Source organism: Epinephelus moara, chromosome 11 (assembly GCF_006386435.1).
Source record: "Epinephelus moara isolate mb chromosome 11, YSFRI_EMoa_1.0, whole genome shotgun sequence".
NCBI classification, from domain to species: domain Eukaryota; kingdom Metazoa; phylum Chordata; class Actinopteri; order Perciformes; family Serranidae; genus Epinephelus; species Epinephelus moara.
The window spans coordinates 18,271,416-18,292,537 of NC_065516.1; the positions used below are offsets into that span (position 1 = coordinate 18,271,416).

Sequence of the window (21,122 nt, forward strand, 5' to 3'; positions counted from 1 at the left end):
CCCAACGGTTAGCTGTCTTCTTCCCGGGACTTAACCATTCACTCTGGCAGAGGGGTTATTGTACTTTAGTGTGAGTGGTAGATACGGTAAAACATCGCTTCAGGTGGAACGTAATTGTTGCATTTACAAATATTAGGTTTAATTTCAACATATTTAATACACCATATAAACATATCAACGTCATATTCGTTAAAATTGTGACAAACGACCCCCACGATTACACTTTGGTATTTTGGTATCACCCACTGTCATGGCTCCCTGAGCAAGTAGACATTTAACGTTAGCTCTGTTATGGTAACGTTATCTAAATCTTTGGAGAAACACAACATTTCTTCTCTTACAGGTGCAGAAATTGGGGTTTTAACGACTCGGGGTTGTTTTACTTAGATAACTCATCATGGCGGGGAGTAGCACAGCTCAGAAAACATGGGAGCTATCGAACAGCATGCAGGAAGTTCAGAGCATAGACGAAATTTACAAATATGACAAAAAGCAACAACAAGAAATCCTCGCTGCGAAGCCATGGACAAAGGAGTGAGTACAAAACAGTAATGTGGTGTTAAACGTTAGTTAAAGTGATTCTTTAGCTACATTTTCGATGTCGTATGTTATGTAAATGCAACGCTAGTTCATTGGTAAAACACCCTTCTGATAGCTTAGCTACAACTAGCATTGTGTTGTTTGTCAACAGCAGTATCGTTATAACTGTGTGGTGTGTGTTTGCAAATGTATCTACTTCTTAACATTAGCCCCAACAAACTTAATATAACTGCTAATGCATATGTATCCTTTTGACTTGTAGTCATCACTATTTCAAGTACTGCAAGATCTCAGCCCTGGCCCTGTTGAAGATGGTGATGCATGCCAGGTCTGGAGGAAACCTGGAGGTGATGGGCCTCATGCTGGGGAAGGTGGATGGTGAAACCATGATCATTATGGACAGCTTTGCCCTGCCTGTGGAGGGCACAGAAACACGAGTCAACGCCCAGGCTGCAGCATATGAATACATGGCTGCCTACATTGAAAATGCCAAACAGGTCGGTCACTGACTTCTTAAGGGCATTTTACACATTTCATGATTGAGAGAGGGGACCAAACACTGCATTCACTCTGTTCAGTTACAGTATTTTGATTTATAGTTCATCTCTTTCTATAGATGTTATTGATGGCAACGAAAATGGACAGATTTCATTTAATTATTCCATTAAAAATCACTTTTGTATTTGCAATGTGTAGGCATACATCCACATGAGTTTTGAAATTGATACTGGGTGATATGGCGCTGTATAAAGTCAGATTAAATAAGTTTTGTCTTCTGTTAATACTAAAGTAGCTACTGTTTTAATATCCTTCGTTGTATTAGGCCATAATGGACACTGTTGCAAAGCAGTAAGCAGGGATACTGTATTGTAATGTTGGCATTTGTTTTATAATTTCTTTACTCATCGTTGTGCATCAGTGTAAATGATGAAGTACCTTGATTTGTAAATAATTTACAGGTTTAGTTAATATTGAACTTTCCTGTCCGGTTATTTCATCCATAAACTGTTTGTCAATTGACTTTGAAATGCACTATGGAATTATATATCAAGACTGCAATATGACATTATATATATTATGAAAGTGGGTTGTTATACTACCTCTGTCACACCCATCCAATCCTGTTGTTTATTTCTAACACAGCTACTACATGGCGTGTGTTTTTCTTCCTAAAAAAAATACATCATACTTTAATCCTGTTGCTGAATATGTCAGTTATTCCTTAAAATAATGATGACAAAAATGCTGTTATACACTGCACCAAATGCAATGCAGTAATAACACTTGGTGGTTATTTTCTGTGCTGTTATTGTATGATGATGTATTTCATGCCTTGGATAATGTCTTACATCTATCTTTAATCCCTCAGGTTGGCCGGCTGGAGAACGCTATTGGCTGGTACCACAGTCACCCAGGCTACGGATGCTGGCTCTCGGGCATAGATGTCAGCACTCAGATGCTCAACCAGCAGTTTCAGGAGCCTTTCGTGGCCGTTGTGGTAAGACTGTGGAAATAGTTATCATTTTTAACGTCAAGCCAAATACTTAATTTACTGTGCTTTTTAATTTCACTCCATGAAAATGGTATTAAGGAGAGTAAAACCTTCTCTTTTTTTAACCATGATTATCAAAGTTAATGTGTGTGTAACTGAGAAGGCGGTGAGATTGTTGATGTATGAGTTGTAGGTTTCCATGTAGTATTGATGAATATTTTGCTATTGCAACCGTATATGCTATTTACACTTCATTTAGCTCAGTGGTGCTTAATTGCCGTCGGCGTTATATAATTAAGTATGTATTTCCAGCACACTGACAGCCGTAGCAAAAGGCTCCTCGTGACCGGATTTGAGTGGTCCCTGGAGGTTTGTATGACCCCTGACTTTGTTTTCCTGTTCTACTGTATCTTGCCTCATACAGATCGACCCCACTCGGACTATTTCTGCAGGGAAAGTCAACCTTGGCGCCTTTAGGACCTACCCAAAGGTAAAGCAAAGACTGTATTTAGCAGCAGTTCTCCTGAGACTATAATTGTAATAGTAATAAAATAATTTGCAGTGCATGTGTGGTTTGTAGTTTTTGAATTTGGATTTTGTTGTTGTGTATTTGTTATGCTATATTAACTAGACTTTGAGATCTTTTAGTTGCCTGTCTATCTCATGACCTCATTCCTTATTAGTGTAATAATTATCTGGTTACAGTGCAAGAAAGCTTTTTTGTTTGTTGTCATTTTTCAGCATTTTCTCTTTGAATTTTCAGGGTTACAAACCTCCTGATGAGGGACCGTCAGAATACCAGACAATCCCCTTGAACAAGATTGAAGACTTTGGTGTTCACTGTAAACAGTGAGTATTAGAGATATTCATAACAGTAATTATAAATACATGTCATGTAAATTATATTTTTAATGTGTACCTTAATTTCAGTGCTTGCAAGTAGTGTCATCTTTACTTTATGGCTGCATGTGGCTCATGTTCTTTCTTTGATTTGTTGTATTCAGGTATTACGCCTTGGAGGTAACTTACTTTAAGTCCTCCCTCGACAGAAAGCTTCTGGAACTCCTTTGGAACAAATATTGGGTCAATACTTTAAGCTCCTCAAGTCTCCTCACGGTATGTAGGCAACTTCAAAAAACTAAATGCTTGCTAATTGTTTGACATTTTGATTAATGGTTAATTATTACACTATAACTCATTGAGACATGTGGTCACCCGCTTGTGATGTAGTGATTTATTGCAGCTTAGTAGCCAAGAGTCCCTGTTTATTGATTTTAGTAATAAGCTTCATTCAAACTTTTTAACAAGGGAGATAAGTATTAAAGTTGGACCCAACTCCACTGATACGGATGCTGTCATGGTTCACCGTGGATCATCTGCTTTCTCCCCCGCAGTTCATTGTAAAGATTGAAAGCCCCTCATGTGAATTCCCATTGTGGATGCAGTCACTCTGTCCCGAGCTTGACTAAACAGTCTAAATAGGCATCAGGCTTATCCAAACAGTTAGCTCTTTGGCATTCTGGATGAAGATGAATTGACTAGATGTCAAGGACGAGCTGCTCCTTGGGTGACAGGCTTTGTCAGTTGCTACACTGTCACCCTAGTCGGGGGCCCCCGTGTCATTGTGTTTTAATTACCTTTTCCACTAAAAACACGGCCTCACCTTAAGTAAACTTTTCACTGGCGTCTTTTCATTCACCACAACACACAGAGTGTTCTTACAGCTTGTTAGACAGATTTGTTGCCATGCTGCAAAAATCATCTTCTTTGTGGAAAATCTGGTATCTGGCTTTTGTTGGCAAATTGTGCATGAATTTGTGTGTGTGTGTGTGTGTGTGTGTGTGTGTGTGTGTGTGTGTGTGTGTGTGTGTGTGTTGGTCGGTCGGTCGGTCAGAACTCGGACTACACCACAGGCCAGGTGTTTGACCTGTCGGAGAAGCTGGAGCAGTCGGAGGCCCAGCTGGGCAGAGGCAGCTTCATGCTCGGGTTGGACACACATGACAGGAAGTCTGAGGACAAGCTGGCCAAAGCAACACGAGATAGGTAAATATATTCCTTTTAAAAAAAAAGGCTGCAAGGGGTGTCGGTGGCTTGGTGGATAGAGCAGGCACCCCATGTGCAAGGCTGTTGCCGCAGCGGCCCAGGTTCGACTCCAGCCTGTGGCCCTTTGCTGCATGTCATTCCCACTCTCTCTCTCCCCCTCACGCTTAGCTATCATGTCAATTAAAGGCAAAAATGCCCAAAAAAATCTCCAAAAAAGAAAAAAAGGCTGCAAATGTAAACGTGTACTTGATTTATTTTGGGGACTATAATTACACTGTGCTCCTGTTGCGTACTCTATATTATAGATCCTGAAAAGAATCATCATATACACATGTTATTATGTTATGTTAACAATAACCTTAATTCTGTATAACATTTTAATGGGCACTGGTATGAAGGAAGGCTGGTAATATAATGTTTGTGCTAGTTTCAATCTTAAAAGTCAGTCAAATGTTTGATTTAAGGCTATGACCAACATTTTTGTTGTCACTGGTCAATCTGCAGATTATTTTCTCAAATAATGAAGTCATTTTTTTTTTTTTTTTTTTTAATGTAAAAAGTGAATAAAAAATACCAGTTTCCAAAAAGACATCTTTAAATGTCTTGTTTTACCTGACCATCTTTCCAAAGACATTCAGTTTACAATGATATAAAACAGAGAATGATTGAAACCATTATTCAGTTATCAAAATAGCTACTGATTTTTTTTTTTGGCAATCTTTAATCAACTTAGAATTAGCCATATTTCTCGATATGTGGTCTATTGGGTTTTTAATATTTTTATTTATAAGTAGTGTGATTAATAACATAAAAAGAAAAATATACTTACATTTTTCCATTGTTTTATAATACCGCATTAATTAAATATGGTTGTGATTCAAACTAACCAAAAGTGCATCAGAACTAAGCCTACAAATCTGTTTTTTATTAATTTTAGTTTTAGCAATATCTGATACACAAGTAGAGATATTGTACTATTCATGTCTGTAAACACCTTAACAATGTATAGCTCTTGATAGTCGACTGATACTAGTGTCTATGCTACATCTCTGTAAATTGTGTCTGTGGGTACCTGGACTAATCTCCATTTTTCACTGCGGTTTATTTTAGCTGCAAGACAACCATTGAGGCAATTCATGGCCTGATGTCTCAAGTCATTAAGGACAAACTCTTCAATCAAATCAACACGTCTGGCAATTAAACCTGAACTACGAGCTGATGTGGATTTCACCTGGAAATCTTGTGCATGTGTAGCACTTACTGGTTTATGTTTAACTGCCAAGGGTAGGATTATCTGTGATTTCTCTGGGGGGTGTTTTTTCATTCAATTTCTTCTTTTGTCCTAGAAGTAGCTAAGGATTATACAGTCAAGGACTTGTGCAAAAAATAAAATATAAAAAAGTGCAGCTGCTGTATGTTTGTATTTCATATTAAACAAAAATGCTTTGATTTTATTTCACTATATTACACAACATAAAGCTGGGAATTATTTCACTGGTTTACAAGGTGGACGTTTGTCTTCACATATTCAGTCCTTTGTTAATATAGTGCAGTATTTTTGAAGGCATGAGGCACTGCAGCATTATTACCCTTCATGGTAAAAATCTTTTTGTGTGTAGGGGATATGTTCTTCCGCAGCCCAACATACGAACACACACCATGGTTGCATGTAACGCACAGCCTGTCCGAGCACCACTCAGTCATTGAAGTGCAGTGTGTCACAGCGTTACATAATGGAACAACAAACTCAAGCTTCTGCACAGGCTCAAAGGGAATCGGCTGCCATGTGTGGGATGTCTCTGCGGAGTCACTCCCAGCACAGTTTGGCTCTCGGTGGTACACACTCCGGCGGAGTGGCCAGCTCGTCAGGTTGTGGCGTGGCAGTGATGCAGCGCAGAAACAGAAGCCGTACACACTGGAGTCTATTCACCCAACGTGTCTGCTCTCCATCGAAGCAGACACTCACCAAGTCTGCCTTTTTTTTTACAGACAGCCGCTTTGGCCTGGGTTTGTGTCATGTCTTTTTTTCCTTGTATTGTAATGGCCAAATGTATATTTTTGATGTCATATATCGCAGAGGAGACAATCCCAGTGGGGCAGTAGAGGTGTCTGTTTTTTCTCATGCGCATGAGCTTTGGCACCACTTTTTATAATGATTTTCTTTTACCGGTATTTAAGCCATGCCCTAAATTGGAGGGTGTTCAGTATAGCAGTTTAGGAAGAGGAAACTTATTAGATTATATTTAATGTTTAGGAATTTAAAATAGTTGAATAGGTTTTCTTCTTTTTCTTGCACACACGGTCTGATGAATAGTTGGTGTTTTTGCCAGATATTTAAATGTATTACATGGATGACTGTCACAGTGCTGAGAAAGTATTTAGGGTATGCACTTCTAAAATAGTTTCACCTCATGTTTGGTCTTCATGGTGATTTAAGAATCAGTGAAACATATTGAACTCGTTGGACATGTAAATATTGTGATTATCACCAGATGGACATTTGTATGCATGACTAAAGATGGAATAGGAAAATGTATGTAAATTTTAATCAAGTCAAATTGTGGGCAGCCAAAAATCCATTACTTGTGCATTTAAGCTTACTCTTTTAACATTTAGCAGTTTTATAATCCCAAATATGTTCCCCATTAGTATTAAAAAAGATTTTGCAGATTGCAGTGGAATGCCGCCTTCTTTGCTGTCCACAGACAAATAAAGGAGTGATTTGGCACTGACTGATATGAGAGCAGCAGATTGATAAGGCTCATGATTAATAGCTATGAGTAGCTACAGTATGTAGACCCTGTAGATCTAATGACCCCACCAAGATCTGGAGATGTTATGTTTAGTTTGGCTCTCAGAGGAATTAACCCCACAAGCATGACCCCATGTGTGAAGAAGTTGATCCTAGCTCAGAGAGCTGGAGGTGCTACACTTCCTCTCCACCATGTGCTCCTGCATAAGTGGAGGCAAGTCACTCTCTTACAGGAAACGCAGGTCTTGACATGATATAGATTAGCACTGTGGGGGTCACTGGGAAAAGTGGGCTGTGGTCCTGATTTGGTATGTGGCCTTGAAAGAGGAACACTATAGCTTGGATAAATGTCATCTTAGCAGCAAAATCAGAAAATGTGAACAGCATTAAGTTTTAGCAACATATAGTCACATTTAGTTCAGTGCATAGGTGTACATTTCAGTACTTAGAACATGCGCATTTATCTCCCTCATATAAAACAGGTAAGCAGCAGAAGACTTTTATTTGGACAAAATTATAGACATTTACACCATACATTGATGCAGAAAATGTACAAAACGGTTAATAAAATTTCACTACAATGCAGGAATCAAAGTGTTTGATGCTCAAAATTTTCTGGCAGAGGTCCCTTAAACCCCCTTTTCATAAGTGTCCCCCCATTGTTGAAATTAAAGCTACCCCCTTGATTCAGTGGATGTTATTCCTGTTAATATGTGATTAATAATGCTATTGTAAGACTTACACTGCTTACACTGCAAATTAGTTTCTTACATTCCTGTTAAATTCCTACCATATAACCAATTCATTTTTAGTTAGTTAGACTTTAGTTAGTCTCTCCCTTTTGTCGTTTATTCATTTATAACCATTCAAATGAATTATTATAAATACAAATAAATAATTAAAATAATGTACTACGTAGCAACTTCCGGTATTTCTCTGAAAGGGCGATAAGACTTATGAACGTTTGGTTGTAACCAAAATACTAGTAACCATAACAAACACCACAGAAATATAATTATTATTTTAATTTTTCATAAATATAATCATTTACTTACGTCCGCTTTACCGGTGTTGCACTAAATTCTGTGACCCATCTTTTTCTGTGACTGATGCGTTGCTTCCGTGGTTTCCATAGCAACGTAGTACTCTCAAACAAAACAGCGGTTCGTTTTACAACTACAACTTCTTCAAACCAGTTTAAGTCGCTCGCATTTTAAACATTTCTGAAGACACGAAGAGGTAGGAGAGTTTAGTTGATATTAATTAAGTAAATTCGCCATTATACGAAGGAATGTTGTGCTAAGTTTTGTTACAGAATATACCAGTGCGCTACAGTGTCACGATAGCTTTTAAGCTAGCTGTTAGCCGTTGCTATCGTCACGGGGCCATTTTTTCATTTATAACGCCCTACTAATTTCCCCGACTGTGTGAACCTCATCACCACCTCTCACTGCCAACCTGCGTTCACTTCAGTGGATATTTCCTGTCCCTCACGCACTGCACACGGACATCTATGAGTGTCGCACTTTCTTTGACAGTGATAAACTGCTGTCCCCGACTCCCTGGAGAGCTGAGGCCCAGGGGTGTATAAGTTCAGTTAGCCTTTAGCTTCTGTCCAGCTCTGGTTTATCGATCAGTGCCTCTTGTCTCCAATAACCGCGGCCTGATGCCTTGAGATCAAGTGTGGAAAATACCTGCTGTCACATCCCTCTGCCTTTCTCTACCTACCACCATATTTCAGCCACACACACACACACACACACACACACACACACACACACACACAGACTGCTGTGTAATTAGCAGGTGGAGAGGCATGCATGTATAATAAAGCCTAATTGCAAAGTACAATCAAAGTGCAAATTTTGATATCTCAATGTCAGGTCAAGCTAATAAACAAGCCCCATGGGTACTGAGTGAGAGGAAGCAGTGGAAGCTCTGCTCAGTCTGCTGGGGGATATTGACCGCTCTAATTACAACATAAATTGAGTGGTCGCCCAACCTTTGGCCTCTTTGCAAGTTTCCTGGAGAATAGTGATGTTCTTTTAACATCAATTATCCAAAATTGTGAATTGACAATTGGGTTTTAGGCCATTTAAAGTTCTGTACAAGGTTAATCTTTGCCTGTCATTTGTGATTAATGTGGCATTAGTAAATAGTTATTCTGGGGAGCATTTGTTTGGCAGCGAAGGTTTATTTCAGCTCACACGGGTCTATTTTCTCCCCGATGGACAGATCTAGTCCCTGCTGTGGGCTGAATGCTTGGCTGAAGCTGAAAAGGATCCTCTCTAAAGCAGCGTCTGTGACGAGCCACCATGGTACGCCTGACCGTAGATCTGATTGCTAAATCTAGGAACCACTTCAAAAAGAAAAGGGGCCTCACCTTCCCGGAGTACCTCAAGACACTCACCCACCTCCACTTCTTCAGCAAGAATATTGAAGATATTGTAAGTAGCTGTTCTTGACTTTTAATTTGGCGCATCTTTTCTTCCTCTTATATGCCTCATTTTTAAATTCTGCTTTCAGGGGGATCTCTCCATGTGCAGAAACCTCACTGTTCTTTACCTGTATGATAATCAGATCACACATATTCGCAACCTCGGTTTTGCCTCCAACCTCACACATCTGTATATGCAGAACAACAACATCACACATATAGAGAATCTCTTCAATCTGCAGAGGCTCTCCAAACTGTGAGTAGACAAGTTGAACCGATTGTTGTCCTGTGCTGTGGTAATAATTTAAAATCTAACAGTGTGTCTGAACATGTGTGTGGTTTTCCTGCTCTGTAGGTATCTGGGTGGAAACAGGATCACGGTGGTGGAGGGCTTAGAGAAGCTCTGTGAGCTCAAGGAGCTTCATCTGGAGAGTCAGAGGCTGGCACCAGGGGAAAAGTTGCTCTTTGACCCCATGGCTCTCCGCTCACTTGCTGTATGACCTATTTTTACACTGCTCAGTACAGAGATAGTGCGAGATAAAAGGATGATCCACACTCATAATATGGGCCCCCTTCTTTTAAAATTGTATATATTTTTAAGTAATCAGAAGGTCAGAGGATAGCCTAATATTTTTATACAAGGATATGTGTGGTGTATCAACCTGGTAGGTTATCACATCAACTTTAAAAGATCTCAGATTTCCCAGTGGCCAGTGATCCATGTAAAAGCAGTATTGTGCCGGGTTTGATGATGTCAAAGAGACCTCTGTTGCTCTCTCCGGTCTGACAAATCAGTTAGGTGTGTTTACTTTGTTTACTGCCCAGGCCATGGGTAAACACACCAGAAGTCTCAGCTTCTTGTTTGTTTGGATAATTAAAGAAATTGCTGTGCAAATTTAAAGAGTTCCAGCTTTTTATAAATGTGCCATTATAGAACTTCAAACCATGATGAATATTTAGCAACAGCACTATCTAGAGTCTGATTTGGACATGAGCCGAGAAGTTCAGGCATATAAAGTGTACACATCTAAATGCTTAAGCAAAAGGATCACAAGCGAAGGAAGGGATGAAAATACTCCACATTTACTTTGGCCACATACAATAGTAATATAGGTACTATTTAGTGTAACATTTGGCTGATTATTGTGCTTGGTTTACACATTTAGGATCACAATATATTTATGTGTACCTATAACTTCTCTCTTTATCAATCTGAACTCTTTGCACAGGAATCGCTTTGTGTCCTGAATATCAATAACAACAACATCGATGATATCAGAGACCTGACCGTGCTGAAGGAACTCCAGCACTTTTCTGCTGCTGACAATAAATTGCACAATATGGAGGTAAATATGACTTTAAAAGGAGGTAGTTAAGAAGTGTCTGTGAAACCAGTTCAAGACGTCTTCTCCAATGTGATAGTGGTAGAAACTGACTGCATGCCGTGCACTCTGCAGTCAAAGTAAATACCACATCACAGCAACCACGCATGACATGGTGTATTAAAGTCAGCATACCAGCTATTAGTTGATCGGGTCAGGATTAACATTGTTCCATAGCTCTCTGCGGTGATGTGTGAAATGATATGGAGAACAGGGTTCTAAAGAACCAAATCCTGCAAATCCCGCCATAGGTTCCCAGTCTCCATGACTCGCACAGGGTCAGAATTATTCAACAAATCAGCGAGCCGTTCCCCTGAGACTTTTCTCGCTGACAGCTTTAAACAAGCACAAGTTTCTCTCTTTCCTTGCTGATTTTTCCTCTCTGCCTCAGAATCCTCCGTTTGATACCTTAAACCAGCAGTACTTAACTTTACAGGAGACTCATCTGAGGCAGAGATAGGGTTTGTGCTCGCTGACTTATTTGGGAAATAATCTGCTTGTTTTTGAGGCGTTAAGTATGAATATTATTCGAAAAGGTTGATGACTTCATTTAAAAGGACGTCATTCTTATTTCTTAACACTCGGATGACACATTGAAACACTTTACAATTGACTGCACTGCTGAGGCTACTTTTTCAACACAAGTGATTTTTTTTCTGAGAATGTTGATGCAGGTAATTGCTGTACACGTGTCATTTTTAGCAGATATCTCCTATAATTTATACAACCCGTCTGCCACTATTGATCCTGCAAAGACAGCCCTCCAAAGGATCAATCCCTTCTTCTGCGCCATTTGCACAGAATCCAGAGGAAACATTATGGATTTTTAAAATAGATTATGACAGGCAGTCAGCCCGGGTGACAAATGGGGAGCATCTTCGGAGACCGTTAGCTGTGTGCAGGGCAGAGAGGACAGGGGAATCGAAGCCCTGGTCAAATACAGGTTCATAACTGGCCCATCATTAGTCCAGGCGAGAGAGCCAGCCAAGCTCAGTGAGTATCCAACCTTTGCTGTTCTCCACGCCCCCGCGTGGGGGGCAATTTGGCGCTGGGCTGCTCTTCGGTGAGGGCCTTCTGAGTGACGGCCCTGACACGATCATTTATCAAAGCCTGGGAGCGCGCGGTGCTCAGGGGTCCCCTCTGAACTGATTGCAGCACGAGCTGGAAAAGTGGAAGCGCTTTGGCCAAGACAGGAAGGCAATGAACAATCAGAGCGTGTCCAGAGAGTATTCATATTTCCAGGCTTGGATTAATGTGCCTTTAGATAAACATACAACTGCAGGCAACTGGCTGGAGGAGCCAGCCTCACACTGCCCCAGGAGAGAACTTGTAGTTACATGACACCGGCGACACTGTTTATTAAAATAGACTGATGTGTTGTTTATGAACTTTCCATTGGCCCTTGTACTTCACATTACCATTCACTTTTACCATGTCTTCAAACGTTTTCGTCTCTGAGTAGTAATTATAAATATGCATCATATTTGTTTAAAAGAAAGTTGTCCATTGTTTCCTGTTTAGTTACTGAGCTGTAGCTGTAGAGACAAACTACTGCCATGTGAATGATTTGTGGTTAAAATGAAAACACAACATACTTCTGGTGAAGTTTCTCTTTTTGTGTATTTTTAGGAGTTAGAGGACGTGTTCAGCCACTGGCCTCAGCTGCTTCAAATGGATCTGGGTGGAAATCCTGTGTGTAAAAGTAAAAAGTACAGAGACCACCTGATAACTGTGTGCAAACGCCTCGGTAAGTTATTATTCATTTCCTTTCTCAATGGCATCCTAATCTGAAAATGCACTTAACCGGGCTAATATTTAAGATGATTTTCATTTTAGAATTTCAAATTAAATGCTTGTTTGTTTAAAGTATGTATTTATTATCACAGAGGTTCTCGACGGCAGGGAAATTAATGAGTTAACCAGACAGTTCCTTATTAACTGGAAAGCATCCAAAGAAGCCAAGAAGAAAGAAAACAACAAACATTTGAGGAGCGAGCCATTGATCTCCTATCCTTTAACAAGTAAGTCTTAAAATTCTGTGGTTTATAAATCTACTGTAACATCTTTGCCCACATTACCACAACTATCCACTTATTTTAATTCATGGGATCAGTTATATTTGAACAAATAAGCCCTTAAATTCTTAAAGTGATTTAAATGTTTCTACTTTGTTTTTACGTGGTCACATCTTTGATTTAGTTACATGCATTAGTTAAACATGAGCCATAATATTGAGAAACAGCTGCATATAATACATATAATTTTTCAATAAAATATGGAAACCACTAAAAATGTGTTTATTTTGATTTTCTGCTCTACTCACGTGTCATTCTTTACTTTATTATGCTGGATGGGATTTTACACATTCGAATTTGTGTGTGTGCTCTATTGTTTTTATTCCAGATGACTTTAACGTGGGTCAGGGTCCACATCCCGGTCACATCTACAGCCACGCTAACATGCAGAGGTGGAAGTCACTGCAGCCGTCTCTGAGGTCCAGAATCCTAGTTCACACAGATCTCAGTTAATGCGAGACAGTACACATTTTAGTCTCACAAACGATTTAACTGCAGACACTAAATTATCAACGTCACAAACCAGTGTACCACATGATGAAATGTAGAACTCATGAGGGATGACAGCTGCTAACAGGCTGGACCTCATCCCACATCTCACAGCTCTCCTCAAAATCAGGACGAAATGTCTTCGGTTTATTTTATTGTAAAGTGGTATCAGTTATTTTAATTTCCCTCATTCTTCCGTCTTGACAAATTACTTGCTATTTTGTTTTATCATGTTCTCATGATTAGCAGATCTGCCTGTCTCTGTTGAACATTCACAAACGTTTAGACCACAAAGTAGTAAAAAAAAAAATCTTCCATAATCTGATAATGCACGCTCTTCTTTTTCTCTGAAATTGTAGGGTAAAAACATTAAAGATTCCCATGAGCAGACTGCTCAATCGTGTGGCTGTCTCATCACCCCTCTGCAGTGATGTGGATGCTTATGACAAACCTGCCTAAAATCTCCACCTCCCCCCTCACACATGCAGGACTAACCCTGCCACTGCCTTTTTTAAAGCACCTTGGTCATCACAGCAGCAGATCTTTTATCTTTGTGTATTTAGCAGGACAGAAAACAGACACTGTCACCTGCGTACATTAATGTCCATGTTGCTGCAGGGTACCCTTCACCTAGTGGATTATAGTGGTTTAAATTGTGGCTTTTTCCACTGCATATTTTCAAATGATTTTATCTGCAATAAATAGATTCATATAAATGAATTAATAGACTGTAAATCTCCTACTGTTTGAAATGAATGAAAAAATAAAGAGCAAAACGATGAGTAATGGTTTGTGCATTTACTCCTCTCACTTTCACAGCTGGTTTATTTCTAATTACATTCTGTTTTGGGGCTCTGAGGATATAAATATTCTATCCAACTCAAACTGTTATTTGCTGATAGTCTTATTTTATGTGCATAATTTTTCGTCTGCATGCATTTCAGCAAATAAGTGAATCAGGAGATGCAGAGTGGCACAATCTAAATGATCACTGTGCCCCAGCATTACAAGGCTTTACATTACCCACAGCCTCTGTGATAAATGATCCAGTGCTGGTTTATAGCAGATACAGTAACAATGCGGATGTATTTATTGTCACTGAGTGTTTGAATGAGGAGCCACGTGGGTGTGTGACCCCCTGAAAGATGCGGGGTTATTAGGGAAACAAGCTTACTTAACCTTCTCTTACTTCGCCTTGTAATTAGTGGCCAGGAGCAAAACTGTTACCCCATCCTTACAAAAACAATGTTTATTAAGAACAGTCCGAGGATATACATATTATGAATAATTCCTTTCATTAATTTGCCGACATCTCCGTTTGGAGCCTTGGAAATCAGAGTGATTAATTTATGAGTCTCACAAGAATTTCCTCAATGCCTGCCTGTTGATTGCAGCGCTGGACTTTATTTATTAGCTGTTCCAATGAGCTTGCAATTCAAGACACCCTGGCAATTAGTCAAATGTTTTGCATATCACCTTACACATGTCAGCCTGTCTTCATGGTGTGCTGCAAATAGCGTTGTGAAAGACTATAAGCTTTATTTCTGACCATGACGAGCACATTTTTTAGGTCATTTTGACCAACTTTGGTCCCGTTGCCACTTTTTGATAGGCTTATAAAGAAAATACAGTGTCAGGTTCGCAGCCAATTAGAGTGGGATCTGGCCTACCACATATCAGGGTACGAGGAAAAGAGAGTCCTGCCTCTGGCGTTGAAAACGAGCCTCTGCTGCCCTCAGACAGAAATAAGTTAGGAAAGGGAAAGAGCAGTCTTCTGCACTGTGAGGGAGTGCTATGGGCCGAATGATTAATTACGTCGGAGTGAAATACTTGTCCGCCGCTTTGTGTATCCAATAAATTAAGGGCTCCTGAGACTTTTACGCACACAGGTGAAGTGTTGGATGAGCGTACAGGGACTGCTGCGCACCTTTTCTGCAGACGCAACACTTTATAAGGATACGCTGGACGTGGACTGGGACTGTTCTCCATTGAAGAGCAAATTCTCAATCCTATCGAAGCCCTGTTTGGATCGCCTTCATGTCGAAAACAGCGCCTTTAACAGATACCAGAGGTAAACCCCAGATCAGAAACTGCTCTCATGAGTTTGTGCATGGCAGGGACTTCATTTGCACCGCAGGTCGTTTGACATGTGACTGAGCAATCTGCACAAATTCATGTGTCTTGGGTGCAACTTTGGAGAGCTGTCTGTTCTGTCATTTGGCTTTTTAGACTAGGGATGTGTCTGTTTAATTTGCCTGAACATGCATTTTTGAATACAGACATTTTCAGTACTAGACTGCAAATAAGTTACGGTTTAATAAATAAATGCAACAAATTATCATATAAATTAAAAGTTAAGTTAAAGGTAGAATAGAGGAACATAGACAACAATAAATAATTCATAAGTTATGAGCTCAGTAAAATGTGCAATATAATAACCAGGTTAACTAAAGGTGGCTTGATGTGTCTTCATCCATCCGATGTAACTCTTCAGGTCTGTGAGTGCACCCTGATGGCTGGAAGACAGACGCTCCGCATGGACAGCGGTAATTGCTCCGGGACGGCGGTGGATGACAGCCCTGCATCCAGCCCGAGCTCCAGCCCCAGTCCGGATGGCCGTCGCCAGGACCTGCAGCGGGCCAGAGTGCTGCAGGCCGGCGGGCTCGGCGGCAGAGGACGCCCAGCAGCAGCCAACGCAGCACGGGAGAGGAGCCGCGTGCAAACCCTGAGGACCGCGTTCCTGGAGCTACAAAGGACTTTGCCGTCCGTGCCGCCGGACACCAAGCTGTCCAAACTCGACGTGTTGATACTGGCCACCACCTATATTGCCCATTTGACTCGAACACTACAAGAAGAAGGCGCGGAGGAGGGAGAGAGCACAAAACAAACAGAGGCGTTGCACTCATTGAAAGGAGACGGCTACCTGCACCCAGTGAAGGTCAGTATAATAACAATAATAATAATAATAATAATAAAGGCATGTCATCTGTTCTCAATGTCAATTATTATCCAGTATTATATTGTTAAATGTCTCTTGATAAAAAAAATTCTGAGCTGAATTTTTCACTGCAAAGATCTATAATGCACAAAAATAACTTAATAAACAGTGATCACTTATACTTAGTTGATATTTCTAAAGCATGCAACATCACCCTCGGTGGCCTTTGGGCCTATTTCAGAGGTTACCTCACTAACAACTTAAATGTCTTTGCAGAAATGGCCCATGCGATCCAGACTGTACGTCGGAGCAAGCGGACAGTTCCTCAACACCACCAGTCCTTCAGAGTCAGAGAATCAAGGCCCATCATCGTCCACCTCCCAGTAACAGCCCTTAAAATCATCGTATGAAATAGTTTCATATTTGCATGAGTCCATGCTGTTGCAGCAACATTTGCATTATGATTGTAGATCTGATTTTACCTCCACTAAAAGCCCTCTAGGAAGACATTGTAAATTAATATATTACGTGAATTTTATTGTATAAATTTGGAGAAAGCATACGTTATGTTTCTCTGTTGTTATTTTGGCCAATCCTGTTTGCCCCTGCATCGTGCAGCTCCGTACATGTCCCAGGTATGATATTTGTAGAGATTCCGCGGGGCAATGAGCCCGTCATGCTTGAGGTGTGCACTTTCAGTTGAAACATTTGCACTAAATGCATGTGTGAATAACTTAACATCTGTCATGTGAAGTGGTCTGTCAGAGAGTCAACAATGGAGGCTCTTCATCTCATGTTCCTTCGTATTTTTACATGCATGGTTGTAAATGTGTTTGTGAATAAATGACTTCAGTGAAAGAAGACAAGTCTCCAAGATTTTACGATAATAGAAGATCTGTGGAAGTGCCCTTTTTTCATTTGGCTTATTTTGAGATAATAAAGTAGAATATAACGATTGAAAATTCACGTAGAGGTTTGTGAAAATAATTACTATAAGTAGTATTTTATGCTGTATTATTTAACACTGACGGTATTTCCTGACCATTTAAAAGTGTCCTTGTGATCATGGGACAGTAACATTCAATCAAATCTATCAAATAAAGCTGTGGTGCTCTTGCAGGCTATATTTTTAATTCAAGACAACATTTAACTGCAGCAAAATGACTGCACTAACTGAAGAATATGAAGGAGGCTGAGTAGGATGAATTAAATTAAAAAAAAAAAATCTATAATTTATGGTACTTTCAGCTGTGTTTACACTGTCATCATGTTTAAGAAAGCAAACAATAATTAAAGGTGTAAATAAAAATGACTGCACCTAACCTAATCTGCAGAAGGCTGAGAAGGATTTTCACGATTTAAGAAGTCAAATAGGCTAAACCAGAATAAATATATGCCTATGTTATGGTAGTTTTCACTGTGTTTATACTGTCATCATGTTTAAGAAAGCAAACAATAATTACATATATTTGTACAGATAAAAGGTGTAAATATTAAGTGAATTAACCCCTTTACATTTAACAATTTATTATTTTAGTAGAAGCTGAATGATGTGAAGTTGCCTGTCTTTTTGACACGTTTAGACATTTTTAGAAACTGGCTTTATTTGATCAACTTTGTGAAATTGCTTGATTTGTCAATATGTTTTAATTTCTTTAAATATTTATAAATATATGGGAAAATCACATTTTTTAAAAGTAACAAAGGGCAGTATATGTGTATTGTAGCCAGTTTTAGGAAAATGAAGGAGGTTATATGTCTATAAATTATTATTTTTAAGGCACAGTGAGTTAAAGAAAATAAACCACAGATTCCCAGTTCATCACAAACCTGGTGCTTTTGTGTAGTAGAGTGGAGAGACTGCATTTATTTTATATTTTTAAATCTTAAATGTAAGCGTCAAAGAAATAGGATGCAGCTGGTGCTGACATAGTCACTGCTCAGCTGTGCGCTTCAGGAGCTGCACTGCGCAGCTCTGCGGCGCAGTTAAGAGCGCACGGACCCGGAAATACGTCCTCTTGTCTTGGAGACTCAACCATGAGCAGAAAGCAGCCCTGCAGCTCCTCGTGTCAGCTGCAAACTAAGAAGACTACATCATGTTTAATCTTAAATACGAAGGTAGGCAATTGTAAAATGACTTTAAATGTCTCCACAGATGTGTTACTTTCATCTTAGGACGTGTTTTCGGGCGGATTAGCGGTTAGCTTTTTAGCACGAACTGTGCGTGTTAGCAGTAGCTAACTTAGCTCATATATCTGCCACGTGGGAGGAAAGACCGCACTATAAGAGTTGATTTGGACATTTATTCATGGCACAAACCAAAATAAACAGTATAACTCGTGTAATATAACGCACACGGGCAGCTTAAGTTTAACACTGCACGTTAATTTCTATTGGGTTAGTTTAGCAGTGTAGCCAAAACGCACGTGGATTTGGATGTGAATTGGATGCAGCGCCTATTTCTTCAGTTATTCTCACGCTTGGGTAAATACCGTATTTCATATGCTAAACGTCTCTTATAGCTTATATGCGCGCACATTCTGTAGCAATGCAACATCACAAATGTAACTGTAACGCAGCCGTACCTGCCAGTAAACCTATTGTAATGTCTCTATAGACATGTCACATCCCAGTAGTAATGCAATAAATCATTCTCTGAGACAGTTAAAAAGGGAAAACGTCCCCTGTGTCATTCAGCCCCTCACAGCCCTGTCCATATCTGGCTGTGTCCAGGGGTCAGCAGATGAGCTGCTGGTCAGGGAGTTGCCCTCTCCCATTATTTCACTGGGGAAAGTCATCATGGCTCCACTGAGGACGCGAGGTCATGGCAGAGGTCGTGACCTGCTGTTGAACCCTGCGATGTTAGCCATGCTCCCAAGCTGTGTTACACCGGTACCCTCTGACCTTCGGGTGATCAGTCATCGGTGCTCACCATATTGGCTGTTTCTTAAGTACATCTTATTCATGCGAGCTGAAAATCAATAGATTACTCCTGAGAGTGATTATTCCTGAGGTTTGATGAAGTTACTGTGACAGAATTGTCAGAAAATATTGTAATTTAAAGTAATTAACAAAGTAAAATGAGACTGAGCATGCTTTAACTTTCTGACAAATTTGACTTTTGTGTTTCATAGATGTGCAGATGAAGATGGACATTGTGACCTGTGATTGGTACACCTGATCAGGTAAGATTAAAGTCTGATAAGGAGTGCAAGATTGGTCAAATAATACATTTGCTAGTTGGATCTGTGTACTCAGTGATCCTTTTGTATTACAGATGTCAGGTAGCTGCTGCCTACTACACATGGCCAAACACTGGTTTTCACCGTTTGGACTTTAAGGTGAGCCTCACGTATGGTATTAACAGTTTTTGGTTGTATTGGACCAAATGGTATTGGGCAGTCCCGCTGCTGGAATAGTGATGACTTCACACTTTTGCCGTTTACCCATCAGACAATAAGGTGGTGAAACTGTGACTAACTGAATTGCCAGCTTAATAAGATTAGTCAGGAGTGATTTTGATGTGGAAAATGGCATGTGGAATTTTTATGAAGTTAAATCCCTTTCCTATTTCTTGTTCAGGGGCCATGCTACAGTCACAGGATATGCATTAGATGTAATCCTTTGCCTCCTGTGCTGATCAAGAGGTGAGTTACTTGCTACAGTATTTGGTTTTTGCACAGCTGTACATTATGCTGCTGCAATATGCAGAGCTTCTTAAAAATAATTCAGTTTAACTTTGAAGGCATTTCCCAGTCAGTCCTACCTTAAGAATAATGTCCTAACCCTGGCTATTTCTTGAAATACATACAACTGACTGTAGTAGAGAAATGGCTTGTCTAAGTGTTATATTACGTTAAGCACTGGCAACTTGCAGCTGTAATAGTGATGAGATCACCTTTTTGCCGTTTACCCATCAGACAATAGAATGGTGAGATTGTGTCTACTGAATTACCCGCTGCAAGCTTAGTTATACTCCATCAGCTCTACTGTTGTCCCAATCATCTGGATTTATGCAGTTACTTTAAAAGTTTCACATGTGGACAGAAAATATCTACTTGACTTATGGAATTTAAATATGTAAGACAAATTTAAACAGTCTTCCACATTTTCCTGCAGATGAGCAGTCAGTAGAAGTGGAACCAAAACACACCACTGTGTGTCTGCCTGTAATGAGTGGTAAGTAAAGCCCATATTGAGCTACTTTATTTGCAGTTTGCTATTTTTTTGATCCATGTCCTGATTAAAGATGTAATGATGAGTTCACCTTTTCGCCGTTTACCCATCAGACCAAAATGGGCTGCTGAGAATGTGACTAACTGAACTTAAGTCAGAGTTTTAAAACCATACAAATCCCTGTTTTTTCCACTTAAGCTAATTGTATATTTCTTTATTTGCAAGGTTATAGAGCCAGTCGACTGATCAGGCCATCTATAGGGAACATTGTTTTAAGGTAAGGGTGGAACCCAACCTCTCTCACACGGATATTAAATTAATATTTTAGCTGTTCACACATGATGCTACACATTTCAATGTGGATATTGTCACTGCATTACTTTTTTTTTTTTTTTTATAAATGTTTGGCCTATTTTTTTACAGTGTTTCTGGAGCTGATGGATCACCATTTGGAAGGAAATCTTACTTGCCTTTTTTTGAGGGGGGGATTTAATGCCTTTCATCAATAATAAAAACCTGTTTACAAGAAAAATGCCTTGACTTGATGTCTTTAATTTGCTTCCCTGCTCATCTTTCTGTTATGCATTTTAGATGTTTTCCCTATAAACATGATCTTGGTTAACCATCACAGCTACTCGTCTTATCACCGCTGCATTAAATTCATGATGTGTTTGTATGCCTACATTGATTCAATGAATCTACAACAATGAAGGAATGAAAAAGAAAAATACTCTTAAACATCAACTGTATGTTTAGTAGGATTTTTGTGCTGCCTACCTGTGTCTCTGAACCCTATGG

General features: G+C 39.7%; 3 protein-coding genes and 1 long non-coding RNA gene across 5 annotated transcripts; all 4 read left to right on the top strand.

Annotated features, from left to right (window-relative positions):
- Positions 1-217: 217 nt before the first annotated feature.
- Positions 218-5,487, top strand: cops5 (COP9 signalosome subunit 5). Its single transcript, XM_050057186.1, has 8 exons — positions 218-534; positions 803-1,037; positions 1,910-2,038; positions 2,457-2,522; positions 2,796-2,881; positions 3,037-3,148; positions 3,927-4,075; positions 5,186-5,487. Exons 1-8 carry the CDS (start codon positions 398-400, stop codon positions 5,274-5,276), a joined length of 1,005 nt encoding a protein of 334 aa, XP_049913143.1. The 5' UTR covers positions 218-397; the 3' UTR covers positions 5,277-5,487.
- A 2,471-nt stretch (positions 5,488-7,958) lies between these two features.
- Positions 7,959-13,969, top strand: ppp1r42 (protein phosphatase 1, regulatory subunit 42). The gene is made up of 9 exons (XM_050056815.1): positions 7,959-8,066; positions 9,063-9,274; positions 9,354-9,520; positions 9,620-9,758; positions 10,494-10,610; positions 12,276-12,393; positions 12,533-12,667; positions 13,050-13,140; positions 13,570-13,969. Exons 2-9 carry the CDS (start codon positions 9,143-9,145, stop codon positions 13,667-13,669), a joined length of 999 nt encoding a protein of 332 aa, XP_049912772.1. The 5' UTR covers positions 7,959-8,066; positions 9,063-9,142; the 3' UTR covers positions 13,670-13,969.
- A 938-nt stretch (positions 13,970-14,907) lies between these two features.
- On the top strand, positions 14,908-17,014 carry LOC126397807 (transcription factor 24-like). 2 transcript variants are annotated; one of them, XM_050056771.1, is made up of 3 exons: positions 14,908-15,281; positions 15,705-16,148; positions 16,425-17,014. In XM_050056771.1, exons 2-3 carry the CDS (start codon positions 15,723-15,725, stop codon positions 16,533-16,535), a joined length of 537 nt encoding a protein of 178 aa, XP_049912728.1. In that variant the 5' UTR covers positions 14,908-15,281; positions 15,705-15,722; the 3' UTR covers positions 16,536-17,014. The 2 variants fall into 2 exon arrangements, with proteins under 2 accessions (XP_049912728.1, XP_049912727.1); XM_050056770.1 differs by lacking the exon at positions 14,908-15,281 and having other exon boundaries at positions 15,672-16,148.
- A 1,131-nt stretch (positions 17,015-18,145) lies between these two features.
- Positions 18,146-20,856, top strand: LOC126397766 (uncharacterized). The gene is made up of 7 exons (XR_007570712.1): positions 18,146-18,266; positions 19,283-19,333; positions 19,426-19,489; positions 19,731-19,795; positions 20,268-20,327; positions 20,550-20,601; positions 20,748-20,856. It is a non-coding gene; the product is annotated as an uncharacterized LOC126397766 (long non-coding RNA).
- Positions 20,857-21,122: the final 266 nt, after the last annotated feature.

What these genes read in the sequence shown, in the direction of transcription:
- cops5 (XM_050057186.1), top strand. Translation starts at nt 398, where the DNA reads ATGGCGGGGAGTAGCACAGCTCAGAAAACATGGGAGCTATCGAACAGC. An exon ending in AGCCTTTCGTGGCCGTTGTG is followed by an intron (nt 2,039 to 2,456) that starts GTAAGACTGTGG and finishes TGCCTCATACAG; the next exon opens with ATCGACCCCACTCGGACTAT. An exon ending in GCCAAAGCAACACGAGATAG is followed by an intron (nt 4,076 to 5,185) that starts GTAAATATATTC and finishes GGTTTATTTTAG; the next exon opens with CTGCAAGACAACCATTGAGG.
- ppp1r42 (XM_050056815.1), top strand. Translation starts at nt 9,143, where the DNA reads ATGGTACGCCTGACCGTAGATCTGATTGCTAAATCTAGGAACCACTTC. An exon ending in GCAAGAATATTGAAGATATT is followed by an intron (nt 9,275 to 9,353) that starts GTAAGTAGCTGT and finishes TTCTGCTTTCAG; the next exon opens with GGGGATCTCTCCATGTGCAG. An exon ending in TGGCTCTCCGCTCACTTGCT is followed by an intron (nt 9,759 to 10,493) that starts GTATGACCTATT and finishes CTCTTTGCACAG; the next exon opens with GAATCGCTTTGTGTCCTGAA.
- LOC126397807 (XM_050056770.1), top strand. Translation starts at nt 15,672, where the DNA reads ATGTGTCTTCATCCATCCGATGTAACTCTTCAGGTCTGTGAGTGCACC. An exon ending in GCTACCTGCACCCAGTGAAG is followed by an intron (nt 16,149 to 16,424) that starts GTCAGTATAATA and finishes ATGTCTTTGCAG; the next exon opens with AAATGGCCCATGCGATCCAG.